We start from the raw sequence: 22,024 nt of genomic DNA on the forward strand, positions 1-22,024 counted from the left end.
AACTGTTTTGTAGTTGAATATATAAGAACAAAAAATCATTATTTGCATTTACATTTGAGAAAATCATTATTTACATTAATCATTATTTACATTTGAGTTCATTGTCTTGAAAAGGAAGACCAATTTGGTTGCCTTCTCATTACTGAGGCGGTTCCTTAATTTTGTGTGTATGTAAGAGGCCGGTAGTGTACGAATGGAAATGAGCTAGGGCATTAGAATAATTCAGACTCGACGCCTGTGAGGGCGACGTTATGTCTATGTGAGGGCGACGTTATGTCTATGTAAACACACCGACGGTGGTGACTGTTTTATAATCGATGATGTAATCAAAACTCTGTAAGCGCAGGTTAGCTTCGTTTGACTAATGCTGAGGTAAACAATTTTGCTAGTGGCATTGGAATGGCTTTCCGGATTGGTGCAAGGTGGAGAAGGAGGAAAAAACTATTGGTGCATGAATTCAAAGTCACGCCCATAAGGAGTGACATTTATTTGAAAAGTCACTGGAGATTGGATTAGAAAAATTAGTGACGTCAGACGAAGGTAGCTTAGCGTAGGATACGGGATCTCGTCAGAGGGTGTGGAGAGAGGATCAAGAGACGATCTAGGGAGACGATCGAGAGAGACGATGTAGAGACGAGAGAAAGAGATCCTGAGTGTAACCAGAAGGTGAAATTACAGTGAAAGAAGAAAGAAAATTCACCACCCTTTTATTAACCCAAAGGACGAGAGAACTAGGCACGGGCCTAGAAAATAGTGAGACTACTGCTTAAGAGGAACTTGAATATTTAGGGAAACTCACTTAACGAAGGCAAGGGGCCTTGAGACGAGTGATATTACAAGTCAAATTTAAGTGTAATGATCGAGAACCGACAGTGGTGGTGAAAGTGTATAAGTCCATAGGAGGAGAAAACTTTTTCAACTCCTGATGATGAGGCTACTGCAGTTAGGAGTTGACGCACTGATAATAGAATATCACTGTCTAACATGGCTGTATGTGAATCCCACCACTCAATAGGTGTCAGGGTCTTGGTCACAGACTCAGTAAGTTTGAATGCCTGGAAAGGAGGTGATTTTGCCTGAAATTTCATAATGACAGGAACAAGTGTTGTATATTTCTCATTGGCATACTCCATAGTAATATTCACCTCTTGTGCACTGAGCATTTTTCCTTGAAGTGCTGGATGAAGCATGTTGGCAAGTATGTGAGCTTTGGTGATAAACTGTTCATACCTTTTTTCCGCCAGTTTTTCAGCTTGTTTATTGTTTGTGAAATGGCTAAGTAATTTCTTCCAAACATCTACCACTTGAGCAATAGTGCACTTGTCACTCTGTACCTCATCTAGAGCCCTTGCTATTGGCTGCAATCGATCCAGTAATTCCTCAGCCGAATGTTTTATGCCTAAATTTGATACTTTGTTTCTTACTTCAGTATCAATAGCTTCCCTGTTGACTTCACAGATCTTCATTAGAATAGGCCAATTATTTATATAGGCCTTGAGACAGTCTGACATTGTGTTCCACCTTGTGTCCTTGGGCATGACTAGACACTGACCACCTTCCTGCCGATACTTTGAAGCAGCATAATGATTATTTCTAAAATATTTAACTACATGGACCACATGTTGTTTTACATTATCAATCTCAAGGTCATGAGCCAGTAGATTTAGTAGGTGTGCTGCACATCCATATGTGAGGACGGTATGCTCAGGTTCACTCAATTCCTCCAAGACTTTTCTCATCTTGGTGACATTTGCTGCATTGTCTGTCACAACACTTCCATTGTGACAACCAAAATCTTGTTCAGCCTTCTTGATCGAATTTTGTACAAGTTGTAGAAGATATTCAGCAGTGTGAGGTTTCCTTGGTGTGTCTATTGTGTCAACTAAATAAATCTGACCAGTGGATGTTGTTAGAGTGACACATATTATGGGCTCATTATGGATGTTAGACCACCCATCAATTGAAAGACATACAGTTTCATTATTCAGGTCATCTGTACACTTTTTATATTCCTTTTCATACACAAGATCCAAGTACTTATCAGCAGTATCTTTTCTGGATGGAGGAATATAACCTGGCCTCAGGTTCTGAACCATCTTGAGAAACTGAGGATACTGAACAAGACGAAATGGTGAATTTGTAGCAAATATAATTCTTGCAACTTCTTTGTCGAGATTTTCCTTTTGAGAGGCTGAAGTTTTTATGATAAATCTGTCCAGAGATGTTGATGACTTAATTTTAGATGAAAATTATTTAGCAGAAGTGGTGCCTGTGGAGGAGTCTGATAGTGACCTTTTTAATGGTGGAGTCAGGTTTGCAGATAATTCAAGTGGACCCGATGATGAAGGGATTGAAGCTGTTGATACAGATCCTGAAATGGAAACAGAAAATTTTAGCATATTGCATACTTTATAAATGAATGAATACAGTGTGATTTAGGCTACTTTTGAGTACAGTAGTTATTTTTTTTAGATAATGATCATATTCATACAAGCCACTAAATTATTTGGAAATAATTAACAGGATATGAAATAGGTGGTCTTGGAATTCAGCCCACAAAGGATTCAGTCCACTTTTAAATTCACTCCAAATAATGGGTTAGTTGTGTTAGGTTAAGCTAAATCCCTTTGGGCTGAATTCCAATGGAACCTATGAAATATATTACACTGGGTTGAATGAAATGAATAACAATCATCTAGGCCCCAAAGTTGAGTGGATACAGTATATTATAGTGATATAGTCATTACCCAAATTTAGAAGTAATGAAATTGAAGTATCATCTCTTTAGGCTTTCACATTTTTATTGCTCATGCTCTCCATTGTTCACCAAATTTATATAGTTGCATATGAAAAGGGAGAAATGCACACAATATAAGTAAAATTATTTACCTGGGTCATCAATTTCTTCTTCTGTAGGCTGTGGCTGACCTTGTCATTTATCTCTATGAGATTTTAATCTTGACACAATGCCCTGTAGTTCCTGGCTGGAGTCGTTGCATTTAGCTTGGTACCCTTTGCCAGAAGTTGTTGGTAGTTTTTCAAAATAATTCCAGACAGGATCCTTTTTTCTGCCTGAAGGAACCACTCTGCCAGGTCCAGAAGACATCCTTCCTGATTGATTCCAAAACAGCAACTGACTCAGTGAAAAATTGCTTACCTAGAACAAGTTTCAACAAGAATCTTGTTGAAACTTGCTGTGGGCTGCACAGGCTGCACATGTAGGCTTATACCATTCCTTGTATACTTTTGGCAAGTCTATATAACACTGCTCCTTATATTGATATGCTAAAAATGTCCTTCAGCAATCAGATCGCATATCTGATAGCAATCCCATAATATTTAAAATCTATAAAAAAAAGCTATTTAAATAAAATAAATCTGATCTCAATGAAAAAAAAAAGAAATTTCTTATATATTTTAAAAAGATAAAAAACAAAACAAAAAAAAACTGCCAACCCTGGTGTCCACTAACCTCATACAATAATACCTGTGAAGTCCAGCTAAAATTGGTATTTCAAAGCATAACAGTGCCTTAAAAATAGTTTCTTATTTCACTATAAAAGTTTATATTAACTTATACTGCATTGAATAAGTCAATAGTTGATATATTTGCCATATATACAATGTTAGGTTTCTAGTTTTGATATATTTGTCCAATATAAAATGTTAGGTTACAAAGAAAGCAATGGCCTCCGCCAACGGAGCCAGGAATCTGGGTGGGCACGTCCTGTGTAATAGTAGTCCTTGATATATATATATATATATATATCCACACAGATGAGTACACACTAATGATATGAATGATACTGTGATGAATGTGGGACTTGTATACCCACACCATTAGGGAAGCCTACTTCACACCTTTAATGCAATTAAACACCTGAACCTCACACAATGTGAAACCAACTCACCAGGCCCTTTGAACTAGGTTTTATTTAGAACTAGTATTACTGTTATTAATAAGTATTATTTTTTATAAATTGGGTTTTTTTCCGGTAGGGCTTCTTTCCGCCCAGGGATCTTCCTATGTGGGGCTTTTTTCCAATGGGGCTTTTTCTCGTGGGGCCTTTTTCCGCTGGGGCTTTTTCCGGGATTCAAGGTGGGTGAAGCCATTGTTCTAGGTTTTAGAGGTGCTGTTGGTCCTGGATCCATCAGCAAGGGTGATAGCATGGATATTCCACATTGATGCAGGGTACATAGGTGGAATTGGGTGGAGGCGGAGTGATGGAACAGAGCCATCAGCAGCAGCAGGAGGAGGTTGAGTCGGTCATGATTTCTATACATTGTATACATTTTTTTCCCATTTATATGACGACGACTAGTGGTACTTTTTGCAGTTTATTGTTAGGGGAGGGTAGTGATTTCTATGGTCATACTCGTTATTTTTATATCATGTGCGATTTTTTGCATGTGTTATATTTTGTATAATTAACAAAAATTATAATAGTAATTAATGATTATAGTAATAGTGCTCGTAGAACAATGAAAGAGATGATAGTGGTGTATCTGTGTTTTATTGTATGTATTTCAGTTCAGGTGGGGGTCCATTGACTTTTGGGGACACTAGGCCACCAGTTGTGGTCATGTCCTTCTTCTGTGTCAATGTCTTCGCTGTGTTGTACTAATTCTGGATTTAATATTGTTAGTCTGTTCAATGTTGTATGCTAGTCTGTAGAGTCTGTTAAGGGGTTCGAGTTTGTGTTGTATGTGTAGTTCTATTGTCAGAGGGGGACTGTGTCGTGACACATGTAAAATGAAAAAAAAAAATGCCACTGTCGGAGAAACTAAACGGAGAAAGTATAGAATTAATTGTATATTTCGACCATACTCTGGTCCTCTTCAGCAGATAGTTACATGGTTTGGTTTAGTTTATTTAACATCAGTACATATATACACAACCATATACACATATACTTGTACATACATATACTTATAAACATATTTATATATATATATATATACATGTACAAATGTGCGAGCCACAAACCGGCCGCTGGGGCTTGCGCCTCAATATTTTTGCTACCATATTTCAGCGAGGAGGCGGAGCATCTCGCATGATGGTCAGCAACTTGTTGGGTGTGTTGAGAGCCCGCCACAGCTGATTTTGTCACTCGAAGCATCAGGTTCTGTTCCATCAACCTCTACACCTTTCAAGAGGACAGGAAAAGCACAAATAGGTAAAGAAACACTCGCCAATAAAAGTGATGAAAAAGAAGAAGAGGAGGAGGAGAGAAAGAGGAAGAGAGAGATTGGATGAAACTATACATTTTGCAGCTACCAAAAGCAGATGGGGAAGGATGCAACAACAATTGTTCCCAAAAAAAGTCACCTAAACATAAAACTTGATGATGATGCAATCAGAAACATGAGGTTGAAATCCAGCTACTCAACCAATCAGAAAATGTGAGGGTGTCAAAGAGTTCTTTACATCATGATCATCACTTACATAAGTCAGAGGTCTTGAATTGATACAAGCCTCTACTTCAAACAAGGTTGTTTCAAGTTCACATTTAGTCAAGCATCTAGTGCCAAGACATTTCTTCAAAGCAGACCATGGGGATCTGGGAGAAATGAACTTCCACTCAGGACTGAAGACACTAAAGTATTGCTGAAGAGCCTTGGCAACACTTTTAAAGGTCTTGGCATTATCTGAATACACTACTGCGTAGTGCTAAAAGACAATCAGGCACTGAAAGCGAGTCTGTTAACTCTTAATGAACAGATCTTGTAACAGCACAAGTGAACAGCAAAAAATACAATTCCTGAGATAGTTGATCAACTGCAAACAAGGGGCCTGCATAATCCAATCTAGTTATGGCCAAGGGTAAGGTAGATTTAACCCTCAATTCTGGCAAAGGAAGGGCTGACTGACTACATTGACTAGAATCAAATCTCTTGCATGCAACACATTCTCTACAAACTCTTTTGGCCACTTGTCTTAATCCAATAATCCAATAAGAGTTTCTAATGGTGGACATGAGGGTGTGAACACCAGCATGTTTCAAAAGGTTATGCTGAAACTGTACTATAAGTTTGGCCACATGACAATTAGGAATTATAATGGGGTGCTTGCTGTCATAACTTAAGTCAGAATACTGAAGTCTATCTTTGACTCTAAGCAATCCATTAGAATCTAGAAAGGAGTCATATTTTATCAAGGAAGAATTTTTAGGAAGGGGTTTCCCTTGAGACAAAATATTTCTTTCCTTCTCATAACTTTCTGAACACAGATCAAAATGTCCTTTGCTTTGATCAACTCCTCATAAGTGAGAGGGCCTGAATGTTTTGTGCCATCAGGTTTGCAATTAATAATGAACCTCTTAACCCAGGCAACAATATTCATAACTTTGCTAAATTCACTATATCTACTAAAGCCAAATACAGATGTGGCTCTCTCATTAACAGTCAAGGCTGTTCCCTCTCCCATACTCTCTTCACAGGTGTGAGCCAAAATGTGTGTCTCATCCTCAATATTAGCTCCAGCATGGAAACATGAGGAACTAGATAACCAATTGGGACCCCCAAGCCACATGTTATTTGAAATTAGTTGATCAGCCAAAAGGCCTCGAGTCATCATATCAGCGGGGTTGTCTGTACCAGGGCAATGGAACCAATTGCTTGGAGATGTTAATGTCTGAATTTCAGTTACTCTGTTAGCAACAAACATCTTCCACCTATTAGGATTACCTTTTATCCAAGACAGAGCAACTAATCTTACACAATCAGTCAAACGTAGGGCAGATATTACTTATTGACTCAGACGAGCATTCAACAAGGCTCCAAGAAGTTCCAGCGCGGGTAATGTAACCCGTTTGATGGGAACTATCTTTGTCCTAGCCATAACAAACCTTACATGAAACTCCTTATCTGATTTAGGTATATGTAGATACACACAGCTACCATAACCCTTTTCAGATGAATCACTGAAAACATGCTTCTCTAATCCTACTACTGAACTTAAAGATGAATCTGGATAATAACATCTATGGATTTCAAATGTCTTAATACTTTGAATACCATCAGTCCACTGCTGACATTTCAGCTGCAAGTCATGTGATAGGATTTCATCCCATCCAAGTCCTAGACGCCAAATTTCCTGAAACAGTATTTTAGCGTACATGGTGAAAGGATTTATTAAACCAAGTGGGTCAAACAGTCGAGCAATCAAACTCAATATATTTCTCGTTGTGAAATTCAAATCAAATTTACAATCCAAATTAAGTCCCTTGAATGAAAACACATCCTTTGAGGCATTCCAGTGCATTCCAACAACTTTGCAGTCTCACCAACTTCAAAAAACTGGTTAAATCGATGAGTTACTCTTACTCTTACTGTTAGAATTCCACTTGGACAAAGTCATGCCAGCATCTGATAATATACTCTGAGCTTCCCAAAACATTGTATTGGCTTCTTCAACAGTATCTGCTCCTGAGAGCCAATCATCCACGTACAAGTTTTCCTGAAGCTCTTGCACCGTCACTGAAACAGGATATGAATTCAAATTATGTCTAAGAGTGGCATTCAGTAAAAATGGACTACTGGTGTTACCAAAGGGTACCCTTACAAACCTCATAACATGTATGGATTGCCCGCACTGCCACAAAAACCTATGAACATCCTGATCTGAGCACTGAACTCCAATCTACAAAAAGGCTTTGGTTATGTCAGCAGTCAATCCAATTTTACATCTTCGGAATCTTAGTAATATTTCAACTAGATCTGGAATTAGTGAAGGTCCAGATTCCAAACAGTCATTCAGAGAAACACCATTAGGTCTCACTGCTAAAGCATCAAACACAGGCCTAATTTTTTAGGAAACACATTCCTTAATTACAGGTCTATGAGGCATATAGTAAATGGGATAGGGACCTTCCATTTCAGATTGAGGAACTACTTCTATGATATTACTGTCCTCATAACTCTTGAGAACTTTATCATATTCAACTCTTAAACTAGGGTTCCTTTCAAACTTAGAGTTAAGTTTAGTTAACCTCTTCCTTGCTCCAATCTCATTGTCAAGCAGACTCAACTTAAAAACATAACTTTTCTAAGGAAGAGTAACCTCATACCTGCCATCAACAAACTTAACTGAATTCTCAAAATTATCTAACACTGGGTCTTTGGGAGACTTATCCCTCCCAGCACAAATCCCAATACTTTCAAGGCTCCAAAATTCATGGAGCTCAGATTCATTAACAGGTTTAGTAGTACTCATACACAACATCTGGTGAGCTACATTCTCTTCCTGGGTTTTCATACAAGAACCAGACAATATCCAGCCAAACACAGACTCAAAGGCCACTAACTCCTCACATCTTATAAGGTTCTCTGTGGAAACAAAACGCCAGTAATTATCCACACCAACCAGTATATCCAAAGTGAGGTCACGATCACGTCCATAGTCATCAGCTAACTGTAGATGTGAAAGGGACTGCAAAACATTAGAGGGAATCCTTTGACGGCTTAAGGGTGGGCAAATGGTCTCAACTTCAACCGCTAATATCGAGTGAGGATTACCCTGAGTGTCAATCACTTTCACATCATATACATTCCGTTCTTTTCTATTTTGTGATTTCTTATTCCCAAAGGTTGAGTATGAGGTGTACTTAGATGTAACCCACTTAGGTTTGATTCTTCTAACAATATCATGGCTCACATAAGTAGTGTCTGCCCCTAAATTAAACATGACGGGACCTACTAATTTGAGACAACAACTGACAACTTGAGACAACAAAATTTTTTATTGCGACAACTAGTATATATGGACAGTTACAATAAAACAAAATAAAGTCCGAGCACATGCCTCTTGGACTGGACAAACAGAGCACATTTTGGTACTGTCGCATTACATGGCCGATGAGGATTATCAATTTGGAGAAAAAAATATCTAGGGTTCCCCGTTAATCATGCATTAATTTCATCCTTTTCCTTGCCCGCTCTCCTCTCACTCGTGTGCGTTGACCCGGCTTCTTAGCGGTTGTGGGGGTTTTCGGAATTTTTAAAAGTCAATCATTTGAAACGATGTGGGTACTCTGCGCTTTCTTCTGTTTGTATATTTGAAACTTTTCTTAAATTGCATTCTTTTGTTCCTCGGTTTTTGAATTCCACACCATATCGTTGGCACGGAATTTTTCTACCCATCCAGCTACTTCGTAATTTCCTTTCTGGTACAGAGCGCGTTTGGTATCAAGTTCTTGAAGCTTAACAACCCCGTGCAATTTATCAATTAACTCGGGTAGTTTTCGAGGATTCCAATTAATACAGCTTCAGTATATTGTTCATATACTCGCAGTTGTTATTTGTCCAACTGAACGGCAAGAAATCGTTCTGAGCCTTTGGTCTATGCACATAGTCCCGAAGAGCAGGTAAGAGTTTGTTTTCAAAGTAATCCATAAAGGAAGGAGCTATCTGATTTAATTTTGCTTTAAGCTCTAACGCTCGTTGCTCAAATGCAAAATCATCGGGTTGTGTCAATAGTCCACTTGCTCTGAATATATCCTGAATTACACATTTTGCTTTTGTTATCCCAATTGCACAGAGTTTCCTTTTTGTGTTCTCTTCCAGATGTTGAGCGTATAACATGAAAGTTGCTCCTGGAAAGCATTCCTTCATCGCTTTGACAATTGCCTTTTCCTCATCACTCCCTACTACAAGTTCGGAAAATCCTAATGAAGCCCGATCAATTCCGGAACTCAGCTTGGCCTGAATATGCGAAAAAAATCTTTGATATGTAAAGTATTCCCCATCCCAATGTAATAACATAGGTCCGAGAAACATTGGTGGTTCTTGCGTTGTTTTTCGTTTCAACTTTGTATTTTTGTACACCATAGTTGTGACGTAACATGGCCCCAAATTAAATGTTCTGTCCACACCGAGCGCACTTGCGAATTTAATTGCTTTGTCGCACATGCTATTTATATCCCTAATTTGAGAGTCTGTGTATAGAACAATTGAAGGCGGCTTCCCTTTGGTGCGGATAACTTCTTGAATCAACGCGTGATCGTCGATCCTATTGAGAACACTAAGGATATCGTCAGCGTCATTTCGTTTGTGTGATCCCTTTTCTTTATTGCTGTTGTATTTTAAATTCTGAACTTGCTTCAAATCTCTTGGCGCACAGTCAGCGTCCTCCAAAACCATTTGCGTATATGCCTCACATTGCGGCACGTGTTTTACCAAGTCCTTTATCCTTTTCATTGTTTTCTCTTGTGTTTTCGTGTATTCATTCCTCGTTCGATTCGAATTTCCGTGCGTTGACGTTGTATCTGGCCATTTCCCGACGTATTCTGCTATGCACATTTTACACCGATGTCTGCGTTTGGTATACCGCAGGGGAGTTTTTCAAACCAAGTAATCCTACGTTTGTAATTTGAATCTCGTTTTAGCGTTGTATAGTACCGTTTCATTATGGCTACATCATCCTGCTTCTGACCCAGGGCGGTGGGCAGGGTGCAGGGATGACCCGTCATCCAGGAGGTGCTCAGATGAGAGGGAGGGTGGGAGGGGTGTGGAGTGTATTTAGGGATGAAATGGGTGGGAGTGTTTTTATGCCTTTCCCTTTTTGGCTACCTCCCTTGGAAGGGGGAAAAAGCCTTGGTATATGTATGTATGTATGTATCCTCGTTTGGCTGTGGCACAAATGGTGTAAATGTCTTTTTAAGAATTTTTCCATAGGCACCTTTCCTTTTAAGGGTAAAATCCAATCGTCCATAGTTAAAGACGAAATAGGTCGTTTTTGTCGACGTTCCCGACGCCTCCCACACACCACAATTATCCGTGAAAGCACTACGCTGCCCCTTTTTCCTTCGTTCATAATTATCCTTATCGTCTATCACTATACGAACGTTCTCCTTCCGACCGGATGAAATTGAATCGAATGGTTTCTCAGTTTCAGAACACAATATCCACAACAGGTTATCCTGATCGATGAAGTTTGTAATGGGAGTCCCGATTGTTGGGCGAGTTTCTTGTTCATCGCCTGTTATACATTCTCCATCTGTTTCGATATCATCGTCTGACTCTATACCATTCTCAGCCGTACACAAATCTACAAATCCAACAGAATCTGAATCGTATTACCCACCCTTTCCAATATTTTTTTTCTGCGTTACACGATGTATCCACGACTGCTTCAGTATCCTCAACGTCGAGTGTTTCCTGCTCTTTTTGCCCTATTAAGTGGTTCCCCACTTCGAATACATCAGGTTCTCTCGTATCCTCTTCCGCGAATGACCTGGCGTGATTTGGTGTTGGCCTTAGTGGTGGGAAATCCACTACGTATCGTGAGTCGATCGTTAACAAGAAGGGGCACGAAATGATCCGGTGTCCATGTTGCGCGTTTTAATCCAGGAGCGGCCACAGATGTCCACATGATGTTGATTGCAGATTGTTTTATTCCTGGCATATTTCATGACTCAAATTCAACCTTTAATGTACGGATTGCAGGATCCATTGGTCCATTCATTGCTGGATACACGGAAATTATCGACCACTTGATTTCTGTTGCTGCTGCCTCCATCGTCCAAGCTGATGAATATTTCTTCCGAATACAATCCATCTTTGCATCATCATGTGATGGACATAACGCATGCCATTCTTCGTCGCCCTCGTGATTCTTTTGATAGATGTCCACATTCAATATCATTTCGAGACTGCATCGGAAACGTAATTCATCCTCAATCTGTTCTGTGCCAATTATTGCTGTGGAAATGGAATTGAAAAGACATCTCCCATCGCCAGTCACGTGTACAGGCATCCGTCTTTGGCACTTTCCTCCAAGATGTTCGATTATATTCCTAGAGTTGTGATCTGGCTTTAATATTCTGTAATCAAACTTCGCTGTGCCATCGTAGTAGGCCATTTCTTTCTTGTTCTCTCTTTGCGGCTGTTAGAATATTGTCTTTGTCTTCGGCTGCATCCATCAGTCTTTGCTATGCTACAATGTAGTGAAACTTGTCTCCAGTGTGCAGACAGCCTTGGTACCAGTACCCCAATTTCCTTAGAAATTCGAAATCTTCTGGCGATATATTCTGGCACGTTGTTTTACAGTGAAACCACATCCTGCAGCTTTCGCAAAATATGGCATCAGAAGCACAAGTCGTCCTACCACATGGCCATCTTACTTTCATCTTCCTTTTAGCTGGCATATTTATTAGGCGATTCGCAGAAAACCAGTTGGGAAACGAGACACTTTGATCTGAACATTTTCGTCTAATCAGACATATTCAAGGAATACAGATAGGTGAGAATATATATACAGAAAGGTAGACAAGACAGGAATATGTGAGGTCACACATGACAAATTTTCAGAGAGTATCAAGGCGGTGACACACCGTGAGTTGCTACATGATCAACAATTTTCTTAACAATAAAATTATCAAGTTTGTATAAACCTAAACTTACGTTCATTATGTTATTAAAGGAATGTTTAATCAAATTGGATTAAATTATATTTCTATCTAGTAAAGAACTACAACAGACAATTTCTTTTGAATTTTTCCAATCAATGGTCAAACTGGAAAAGAGTTAGGTACCAGGATCAATCAACACAGGTATAGTGTGAGATCGGGTTAATTGTTCAGTGGAGTATTTGTTCACGTTAAGAGACCACAACCATTCCATTGATTGAAAATTTTCAAAATGATTTTTGTCTCTTGTAGTTCCTTTGAATTTTTCCAATCAATGGTCAAACTGGAAAATAGGTACCAGGATCAATCAACACAGGTATAGTGCGAGATCGGGTCAATTGTCCAGTGGAATATTTGTACACGTTAGAGACCACAACCATTCCATTGATTGGAAAATTTCAAAAGAAATTGTCTCTTGTACTTCTGTACTAGATAGAAACATAATTGAATCCAGTTTGATTAAACATTCCTTCTATCATTCTGTATTCCTTGAAAATGTCTGATTTTACGAAAACGTTCGGATCAAAGTGTCTTATTTTCCAAGTGGTTTACTGCGAATTCTTACATTCACGCGTTTTAGTGCTTTGTTGATTAGGCGATATTTCTTTTTCATCCGTCTGATAAAATTCATTTTCACTTTTTGTATTGCATAACCTATGTCAGGGCGATGACGAATTGATGAACATGAAAAAGTGATGAGAAATCTGTTAGGTATATCGACTGTCAATTGCGAAGTGATGCGAATTCAGTAATTAGTGTCATCTCAACTGTTGAATTATGCTCCATGCTCAAAGTTTACAGGATCACGGCACCTTTTAGGATGATGATGATGAAGGGCACAATATGACACACAAATTAATAAAAACAAAATGGAGACAATTAAATTCTATTCATTTTATTCCTGATTTTGATTTTTCGGCCACAGGTCCTCCTTTTATAGGTTTTCTCCGATATTGGGAATCTATACAGGTAGTTCTCGTTACATGCGGGGGTTCCGTTCCACGGACCCCCCGCATATAACGAATTCGCATATATCGAACTATTGAACCTATGGGAAATAGGGTACGTTCTCAACTCGGACCTGCACCAGGTCCAGCATGCTTAGATGACATTGTGCTGATCCTGAAAACATAATAGGAGGGTTGTAGAACAGAGTGAGTGAGCAAAGCGTGATATTCTGCAACATTAACACTCTCTGACATGTAAGTATTAACCTCGGGAAAAGACGCTACCGTAAACATCACTTATTTCGCCAAGCGTATTTTCTTCAGCTGTTTGAAAAATCAGTCTGTTTACAATTCACATTTCAGACTGCTTGCTACGCTTAAACTGACTGTTGATGTGCTCTGGAGATACACAGGCAGGCTTACTGCTTAGAGTTTATCCAGTGCGGAGAATAAACGATAATTCTTGCAGAGAGTGAAAATTGACGAAATTAATTGGGGCAGTAATAAGTATCAAAAATTAATTTGTTTGTGAAAAAATAATTAATTTGTGTATCAAAAAAGCTTAATTACCTGCAGAAAGACAATGGTTTGGCCTATGAAACAGGAAGGATGCCTAAGACGATGCCGTCTGTACAGCTGCCGGTGTTGTTGTTGTGATAACGCCGCAGTGATGCCAGCTCTACCTAGCTGATGCAGCCAGTGTTACCACACGGCTTTATGCGCACCAACTTCAAATATATAATAGGTATTTTGAAAAAAATAATCGGCCGCGACTATTTTTTTTTTTTTTTTTTTTAGGTCAAATCGCATATCTTCGAATATATCCCCGCACATATCGAAAAGTGGTGCAAATTCTTGAATCGCATATACGCAAATTCGCATATATCGAAGTCGTATATATCGAGAACTACCTGTAATGTATTATTAAACTCTAAACTCCCCGCCCAAATGCATGTGCCGACCGCAGCTCCGTCTTACAGTTCTCGTTTTACAGACACCTGCTCGTGCGGCCATGTTAGAAATGGCTCGATTTGTTGACGCATATTCGGCAGTGCGAGTCTGAGGGAAATCGCTAAATTTGTGGTCTCCAAATACCACAGAATTAACAACATAGATGTAAATTCCCACTACATTACAATTTTGAGGAAAAAAGTGGAAAATATATCAGTTGTCGCAATAAAGAATGTTGTCAGTTGTTGTCTCAAATTAGTAGGTCCGATGGTTTGAGGTCGTATGGTCAGTTCGCCGAAGCTGTGTGCTTAGCAGTTAACTATGACATCCCGTTTAACAAAAAGATTAAGATTGTCACTCTTCTTCAAACCCACACGTCAGCCTGTGTAAACACTGAGAATGAGAAGAAGCTGGTATTTTTGACACGTCATTTGGAACTTTTATGACAGAAACAGTTTTCCATGAATGATTATTGTTTTGCTCTTGAATTGTACCCCAAGTGTAGTTATGAACAGTTCAGAGACTTTTTGGTGTTGCCAAGGAAATGCAAGCTGCAGTACATCACTTTATCTATTGACAAGGATCAGGTGATGAGGTAAACATTTGCCAAAGTGAAGACTGCAGCAGAAGAATGTATTTCTCTTGATAGATGAAGTACAGATTGGGCCAACTGTTGCATTTTCTGGTGGGGTTCTGAGTGGCATGGCAGTGAACAAGCCAGACTGCAAGGCCACTTCTATGCTATGTATTATGATGAAGTCGCTGCACAGAGGGCCTAGTATTATGATTTCTGTGACACCTGTCCACAAACTCACAGCAGCATACCAGCTTGAGTGTGTGTAGGAGCCGGTAGGTGGGTGTGTCATCAGGTCTATCACAGACAACCACAAGATAAACCAGCAGTACTATAAGCTGTTTGATTTTCTGGGTGATTGCTGTGCCACAGCCAAGCATCCTCTTGACAAAGAGCACGTCTGGTTTCTCCTTTTTGACACAGTGCATCTTCTGAAGTGCATCCGCAACAACTGGATCAGTGAGAAGTGCCAGAAGATCAGTCTTGACAATAAAACAACAGCATCATTTGCTGACGTCAAGGTCAAGGAACTGTATGAGTCAAAGAAAGGCAGTATTCTGAAGACTACTCCCCTCATTAAATTTGCTGTCAACCCTTCACAATTTCAACTACAAAATGTGCAGCATATCATGAAGGTCTTTAATGAAAAGGTTGTGGCTTCATTGAAGCTCAGAGGATGTCATGACACTGCAAAGTTCATCCAAATCATCCTCAACTGGTGGAATTTAGTGGATGTATCTGAGAAGGGGCAAGATCAGCGCATGAACAATCCATCTCGAGCTGTTCAGTATCCCCAGTCAACCAGCCTGCTGAATTTCCTGAAGATTTTCCAAGAGGCTTCTTCAGGACATGGAGCAAATGGAATCAAGTGTTTCACCCATGACACCAAGAATGTACTAGTGCAGACTATGCAGGGACTGATTGCCGTTTGCCGCTACTTGTTCAGAAACACTGATTTCCATTATGTCCTGCTGCGTGAGATTCAGAGTGACCGGCTTGAGGGGAAGTTCTCAGTCTACCGTCAATCAACTGGTGCAAACTCTTTCATGACCACTGGGGATGTGTTCTCCGCATGCAAGCAGCCCCTCACGAGATATGCTGCCGTAAACCTCCAGTCCATCGATGTCCACCCTGTGTCGAAGGAACATACCTGCTTGGGGACTGCAGTTGACCTATAGGATGCAACCTCTATTGAGAGGTGCACCACAGATGTGACACCAACTATGAATGAAGAGTGCAGTGCAGCCTATGTGGCGGGGTGGCTTGAGACGAAGTGTGCGGACAATGTGGTCTTCAGTGCCGAGGAACCTCTTGTGACCAGTGACGTTAAGGACTTTATCGAGACAGTGTCTAGAGGTTCCCTGACAACTCCACATGTGTGCACTTTTGACCTTGTCAGATGTTTCATCAAGGAAGCCCGTCACCGTTCCTGCTGCCAGAAAAGACTGGAGGAGATCTTGTCAACACTGGCCAGCTTCAGTGGGATTGACATTGACTGTCCCAAGATGTTCTGTCGTCTGGCAAATGTTCTTCTGAATGGATTCCACAAGCTAGAGAAAGACCAGCAGAAGAATGCAGTCCTTTTCCAGGCCTCTGTAAAGAAGGCCCAGCTCGCTGATTAATCGCTGCAGTCTGGTAAGCTTTTGCTTCTATGTTTATTTGTTCCTTTAAAGTGTCCACCAGGGTTGGCTGATTTAAATCATGATTTTAATCAGTTGATTTTTTTTTTAAAACATCAGTGATTTAAATTGATTTTCTTATTATGCTTTGGAAATTGAAATGGCATGAATAAAAATTAAGACACTGGGCTTTATAATCAAATTTTATTATTGTACTAGATTTTGTTAGAAAGGGGCTTTGCCCCTGAGATCTCAGCATGTTGATGAATTCGATAAACTCTTAATTTAGATTTTAAAAATATATATATACTTTTTCTCAATGAAAATTATCCAATTTTTTAAAGGAAGATGATTGTTCATGTACCCGCCAGATATTTCACTTAAAATTATGAGAAAATCTACAAAGAAATTTACTCAATAATTAGCAGGGATTTTATTTTTGTATATTCACTCTTAGAGGAGATATACATTTAGAAATTTTAAAGATTATTATTACTGCATTTTATGGATGGAAAGTTGGGCAGGGACGTTACTATCGCCATTGTTTTTTTTTTTTATTTATTGGCAATCATATCTCTAGATAATTTCTTTGTAGACTACAGTATATTTTTTTTTCTCCTCTTCTTGATAATAATATAAATTTCTTGGATCTCCTATTCTTGATACAGCAACATATAATTGTCCATGCGTAAATACTTTGTTTGTTAAATTTAAGCCAACTTTTTTAAATGTTTGTCCTTGAGATTTATTAATTGTCATTGCATATGATAATCAAACTGGAAATTGCAATCTTGAAAATTTAATTGGCTCTTCATTTATAAGCTTTATCCTTGGTAAAAGCACTTGTTCACCTTTATATTTGCCATTGAGTATTTTAGCTTCTATAACATCAAATGACAAACTTATAACAACCATTCTTGTTCCATTGCATAACTTAGGTGAATTAAGATTTCTTAACAGTATAATAGGTGCTCCGATTTTAAGCTTTAGACAATGTGGTGGCATTCCAGATATTTCTAATGAGTTTAAAAATTCAACTGGAAAATTAACTTCATTTGTATCTATTGCCTTATCAATTGAATTGTAGGTATAAATTGGTTCACTGATCTTTTCAAGCATTTCATTATTTATTGAGTCTACATCATCATTTATTGTAGCAAGTATAGATAGTCCATATCTGTGTAATTAGATTCAAAGTTGTCAAAAACTGATTCCATTATTGCTACTATTGTTGATACAGTCAAACCTCGGTTTTCGAACATAATCCGTTCGAGAAGGCTGTTCGAAAAGCGATTTGTTCGAAAACCGAAACAATTTTTCTCATTATAATCAATGTAAATAATTTTAATCCGTTCCAAGTCTAAAAAACAACTTTTTCTAATTTTTTTTTACTATTTTACACCATAAACTGCACTGTATACTGTTTACCATAAATAAGTGTATCCCACTTCTTTTCTTAAACTTTTCAAACCACCCTCTGCTTGCTTATCAAACCCTTCCGGAATAATGCTAGGATCTTTTTTTATCAAATCTTCATACAATTGTCTTGCTTTGGCACAAATTGCATCTTCACTAAGAGTATCACCTGCTAACTGTTTCTCATTTACGAAAATCAGCAAAAGTTTTTCCACTTCCTCCAATACCTGTGGCCTTTGTTTGCTAAAAACACTTGATCTTTTAGCCACATCACTTGCTTTAACCTGGTCTTTATTTTTCAGGATGGTGCTTATCGTCGATTTCGCCATCCCAAACTCCTTAGCCAACGCAGACACACGAACGCCAGATTCATATTTCGCTATTAATTCTTTTTTAAATTCAATAGTTTTGCGCACTACTTTCCTCTTTTCTTCACCACTTGAACTTGCTTTCTTTGGACCCATGATTAGGGGCTAATACACGATGCAAAGATGAAAAAAAGTCAGATTTACGTAAATAAGAACGAACACGTCTGCTCGGAATGAACTTTGATCGCAAATGCGCTACGGAGGAAGCGTCCTTAGCGTTCGAGTTCTCTCGGCTCGCGAGTGAGCCGCGTTCGGGTACGCTCGGCTTCTTTCGGTTTGTTCGAGAGCCGAAATTTGGTCGAGTTCTGAGACGTAAAATTCTCGAAATTTTTGGTCGAAAACCGATTTGGTCGAGAACAGAAGCGTTCGATAACCGAGGTTTGACTGTACTTGGTTTCCAAATTGTAATGCAATTCTATTATCACAGCTATTGATTTTATCTTCACCAATTTCAACCAATTTATTTGCAAAATACTGTAAATCAGTTGAGTTCAATGAATTAACTCGCATATTGATCTGTAGAGATAATTTTTCAAATAGATTCCATAATTGTGAAGATTTGATTGAGGCATCAATTTCATCAGCTTTTGTTCCTCTTGGTACTACTGGTAATATTTGTCTGAAATCTCCTTCAAGTAGTACTGTAACATTTCCAAATGGATCATTGCTATTTTTAATCTCTTTAAAAGTTTAATTAACTGCTTCCAACATATTTTTGTGTGACATTGCAGCTTCATCCCAAATAATGAGATCACAATTCTTAATGTAGTTCCATAATTTACTATTTTTCCTTATTGATGTTGTAAATTCATCAGATATTGTTGATAAAAATGGTAACTTGAACATTGAATGTACAGTTTTGCCTTCATCAAATAATGTTGATGCTATTCCTGATGATGCAACAGAAATACTTTTTTCCAATAATAACTTTATTTTTAGCCAATATTAGATAAAGTAGAAATGTTTTACCAGTTCCACCTGGAGCATCTAAGAATTTAAGCTTAGTATTATTTAGTCCATTCAAACAATCAGTAATCTTATCATAAACTTCTCTTTGATCTACATTTAGCATAATTTAATTTCTTTCAATAAAATTAGTTGTTTCATCTACAGTATTAGGATCAGAATCGATTTGACCATTAAATTGATCAAACATTAGTTCTGGTAATCCTACATCTCTAAGTGATTTATCTCCTATCTCATTTATAATTGATTCTAATCTGTGTAATAATTCTGAATATACAATTTTCAATGTTATCAATTTCTTCATTTTGATTTTCAGTCATCTGGTTCAGTATATCAAGGGACATTTGTGATTTGAATTCTTCATAAAGTCCTACTGGATTACTTAGATTACAATATACTAATATCAAACCAAATAATGATCTAACTTGACATGGCGATTTAGATATTATTGATTCTTGGATACAAAATCTTAAATGATCATCATTTTCAAGTAATCCTCTTGCTAAACATGCTTCTTTGAATGTATTGTATTGTGTTCCATCAAAATATTTAACTCCTTTAAATGATTTAGGACCTCTAACATGATTAAGGAGTAGTCTTAAACAAAAGCATTCAGTTTGATTTGGAGATACTGTATACATTCGAGCACATGCTTTAACTATCCTACCATTTAATCTTCTTTTCCACTTTTTGTCTGGAGTAAGTGTATAATGATTAGGTATTTCTCGATAAAGTAAAGTATTTGCATGCTGATCTTCTGCATTTAATTTGAAAAATTATGTTAAACTTGTATTTTTTGGATTAATAATTCTTTGTTGTACATTATCTGGATTGAAATAAACTTTGTCCATTCTCAAGGTGAATGTCAAGTTGCTGAACAGCTGGATGTCTCATGTGTATATTGAATTCAAATATTCTCCATGCAGCTTCATTACTATTCAAATATCTACCTGAAATGTAATTGTCCACCTTATTATAGTCCTCACCACTTCTTAATTGTAATACTGCTGCATCACTGCCTTTATTCAGATACTTTATTATGTACATCATCGATTGTACTGAACAACAAATTTCAACATTAATGTGAGCTTTGAATGCTTTTAATAATAATGGATTGTAAGGCACTATCCATTTATTTTTATTATTATTTATTATAGGTTTATTCAACAATATTAAATACAATTAGACATACATATATACATTTTTTTTTACAAAATTGGTAGTTGAAAAGGGAGAGCGAGAAGCAAAGCTTATGGGGAGTTGCTCTCCCTTAAGGAAAAAATTATTTTCATTTATTTATTTTTGTTACATGGTAGTATGGTACATACACATCTACACACATATATACACGATTGTAGGACAACTCGTCCACGGACACCCCGCCCACGGACAACCCGTCCACAAAACCGCAAAGCAGGACAACCCGTCCACAGACACCACCATGGTGACAAGATTTCAAAAAACTTTTAGACAATTATTTTATTACCTTTTTTTTTAATGATATTTCATGTTATTTCATTAAAATTTGCTTTAGATGATACATTCTGGTAAGTAATAGATGTGTTTATAAATGTTATGGACATGCTTATTTTAACACCCTAGAATAGCTCCAACTATGATAAAAAAGAAATAATCACACCTGTATTCTGTATATATAAATATGTAAATAAAGTTTAATTGTTCTGCAAATTATGTTTATTATTCTTAAAAAAAAAAGTCATTGGACGAGATGTCCATATTCCTGTGGACGAGCCGTCCCACCTCCCAGTCCCGCGGACGAGCCGTCCGCGAACGAGCCGTCCGCGAACGAGCTGTCCGTCCACGATATACACACATACATGCATACACATATATACACACACACAATGGCATGCGTCACGACGTCCGCTAACTCCGACCTCACGTAGAAATCGGGGCCACGAGCGAGCATCGCAACTTGTGGGGGTCAGGTGAGAGGTGAGAGGTCAGGTCGATTGTTGACGGGACGATAATTGCTTAATGCGCAGATCTGGGTCACCGTGACCTGCTGGAATAGAAAAAAAAAGAGCGGCAGACTTGGGCAGTTTCTCCATGAATACAACCATGAAATGGACCTGAAGTGTTCAATATACTAATACTTATAGATTAAAGACTTTTTTAAGTATCGTTTGAATGATGATAAACATTTTGTCTTAGGTAAATCCTTTTCCAGTTTATTCCATGTGTTAACACCTATAATAGATAAGCATTGGCTTTTTTTGGTTGTTCTGTATTGAGTTTTAAAGAAGTCGTTTGTTTGCCTAGTCGCATAGCGAGTTTCGTAAGTTGAGTAAAATTTCAATATGTTTTGATTCATGTGTTTATTGTAGATTTGGTGCATAACAATGGCAGTTTTGTACTTTATTAAGTCATTGAATTTGAGTAGATTTAGTTTTTTAAATAAATTATTTGTATGTTCCAAACGACCTACATTGCAGATTATACGCAGTGCCCTTTTTTGAGAGGTAATTATGCGTTGAAGATTAGTTTGATAAGTATTACCCCAAATTTCTGAACAATAGTTTAAGTATGGTAGTAGTAGACTACAATAAATGGTACGTAGGGTATTTTCATTGAGAATATTTCTCATTTTATGCATAATTCCTAAAGTTTTGGATATCTTATTTATCACGTGATTTATATGATGTTTCCAATTAAGTTGATCGTCTAAATACACGCCTAGAAATTTACTGACGGACGCTTTTTCAATAATTTCGTTGTTTATTTTGATCGGCTTAGTACTTTCATTATTTTTGTA

General features: G+C 37.9%; 1 protein-coding gene across 1 annotated transcript; it reads right to left on the reverse strand.

Annotated features, from left to right (window-relative positions):
- Window positions 1-4,532: 4,532 nt before the first annotated feature.
- LOC143023882 (uncharacterized) lies at window positions 4,533-6,667 on the reverse strand. The gene is made up of 5 exons (XM_076182540.1): window positions 6,218-6,667; window positions 5,841-6,020; window positions 5,447-5,671; window positions 4,988-5,126; window positions 4,533-4,627 (listed from the first exon to the last, which is right to left on the reverse strand). The coding sequence occupies exons 1-5, from the start codon at window positions 6,665-6,667 to the stop codon at window positions 4,533-4,535; spliced, it is 1,089 nt and encodes a 362-aa protein (XP_076038655.1).
- Between the last annotated feature and the right edge of the window lie 15,357 nt (window positions 6,668-22,024).

This window comes from Oratosquilla oratoria, unplaced genomic scaffold (genome assembly GCF_046742065.1).
Source record: "Oratosquilla oratoria isolate Oo_2021 unplaced genomic scaffold, ASM4674206v1 SCAFFOLD68, whole genome shotgun sequence".
Lineage (NCBI taxonomy): Eukaryota > Metazoa > Arthropoda > Malacostraca > Stomatopoda > Squillidae > Oratosquilla > Oratosquilla oratoria.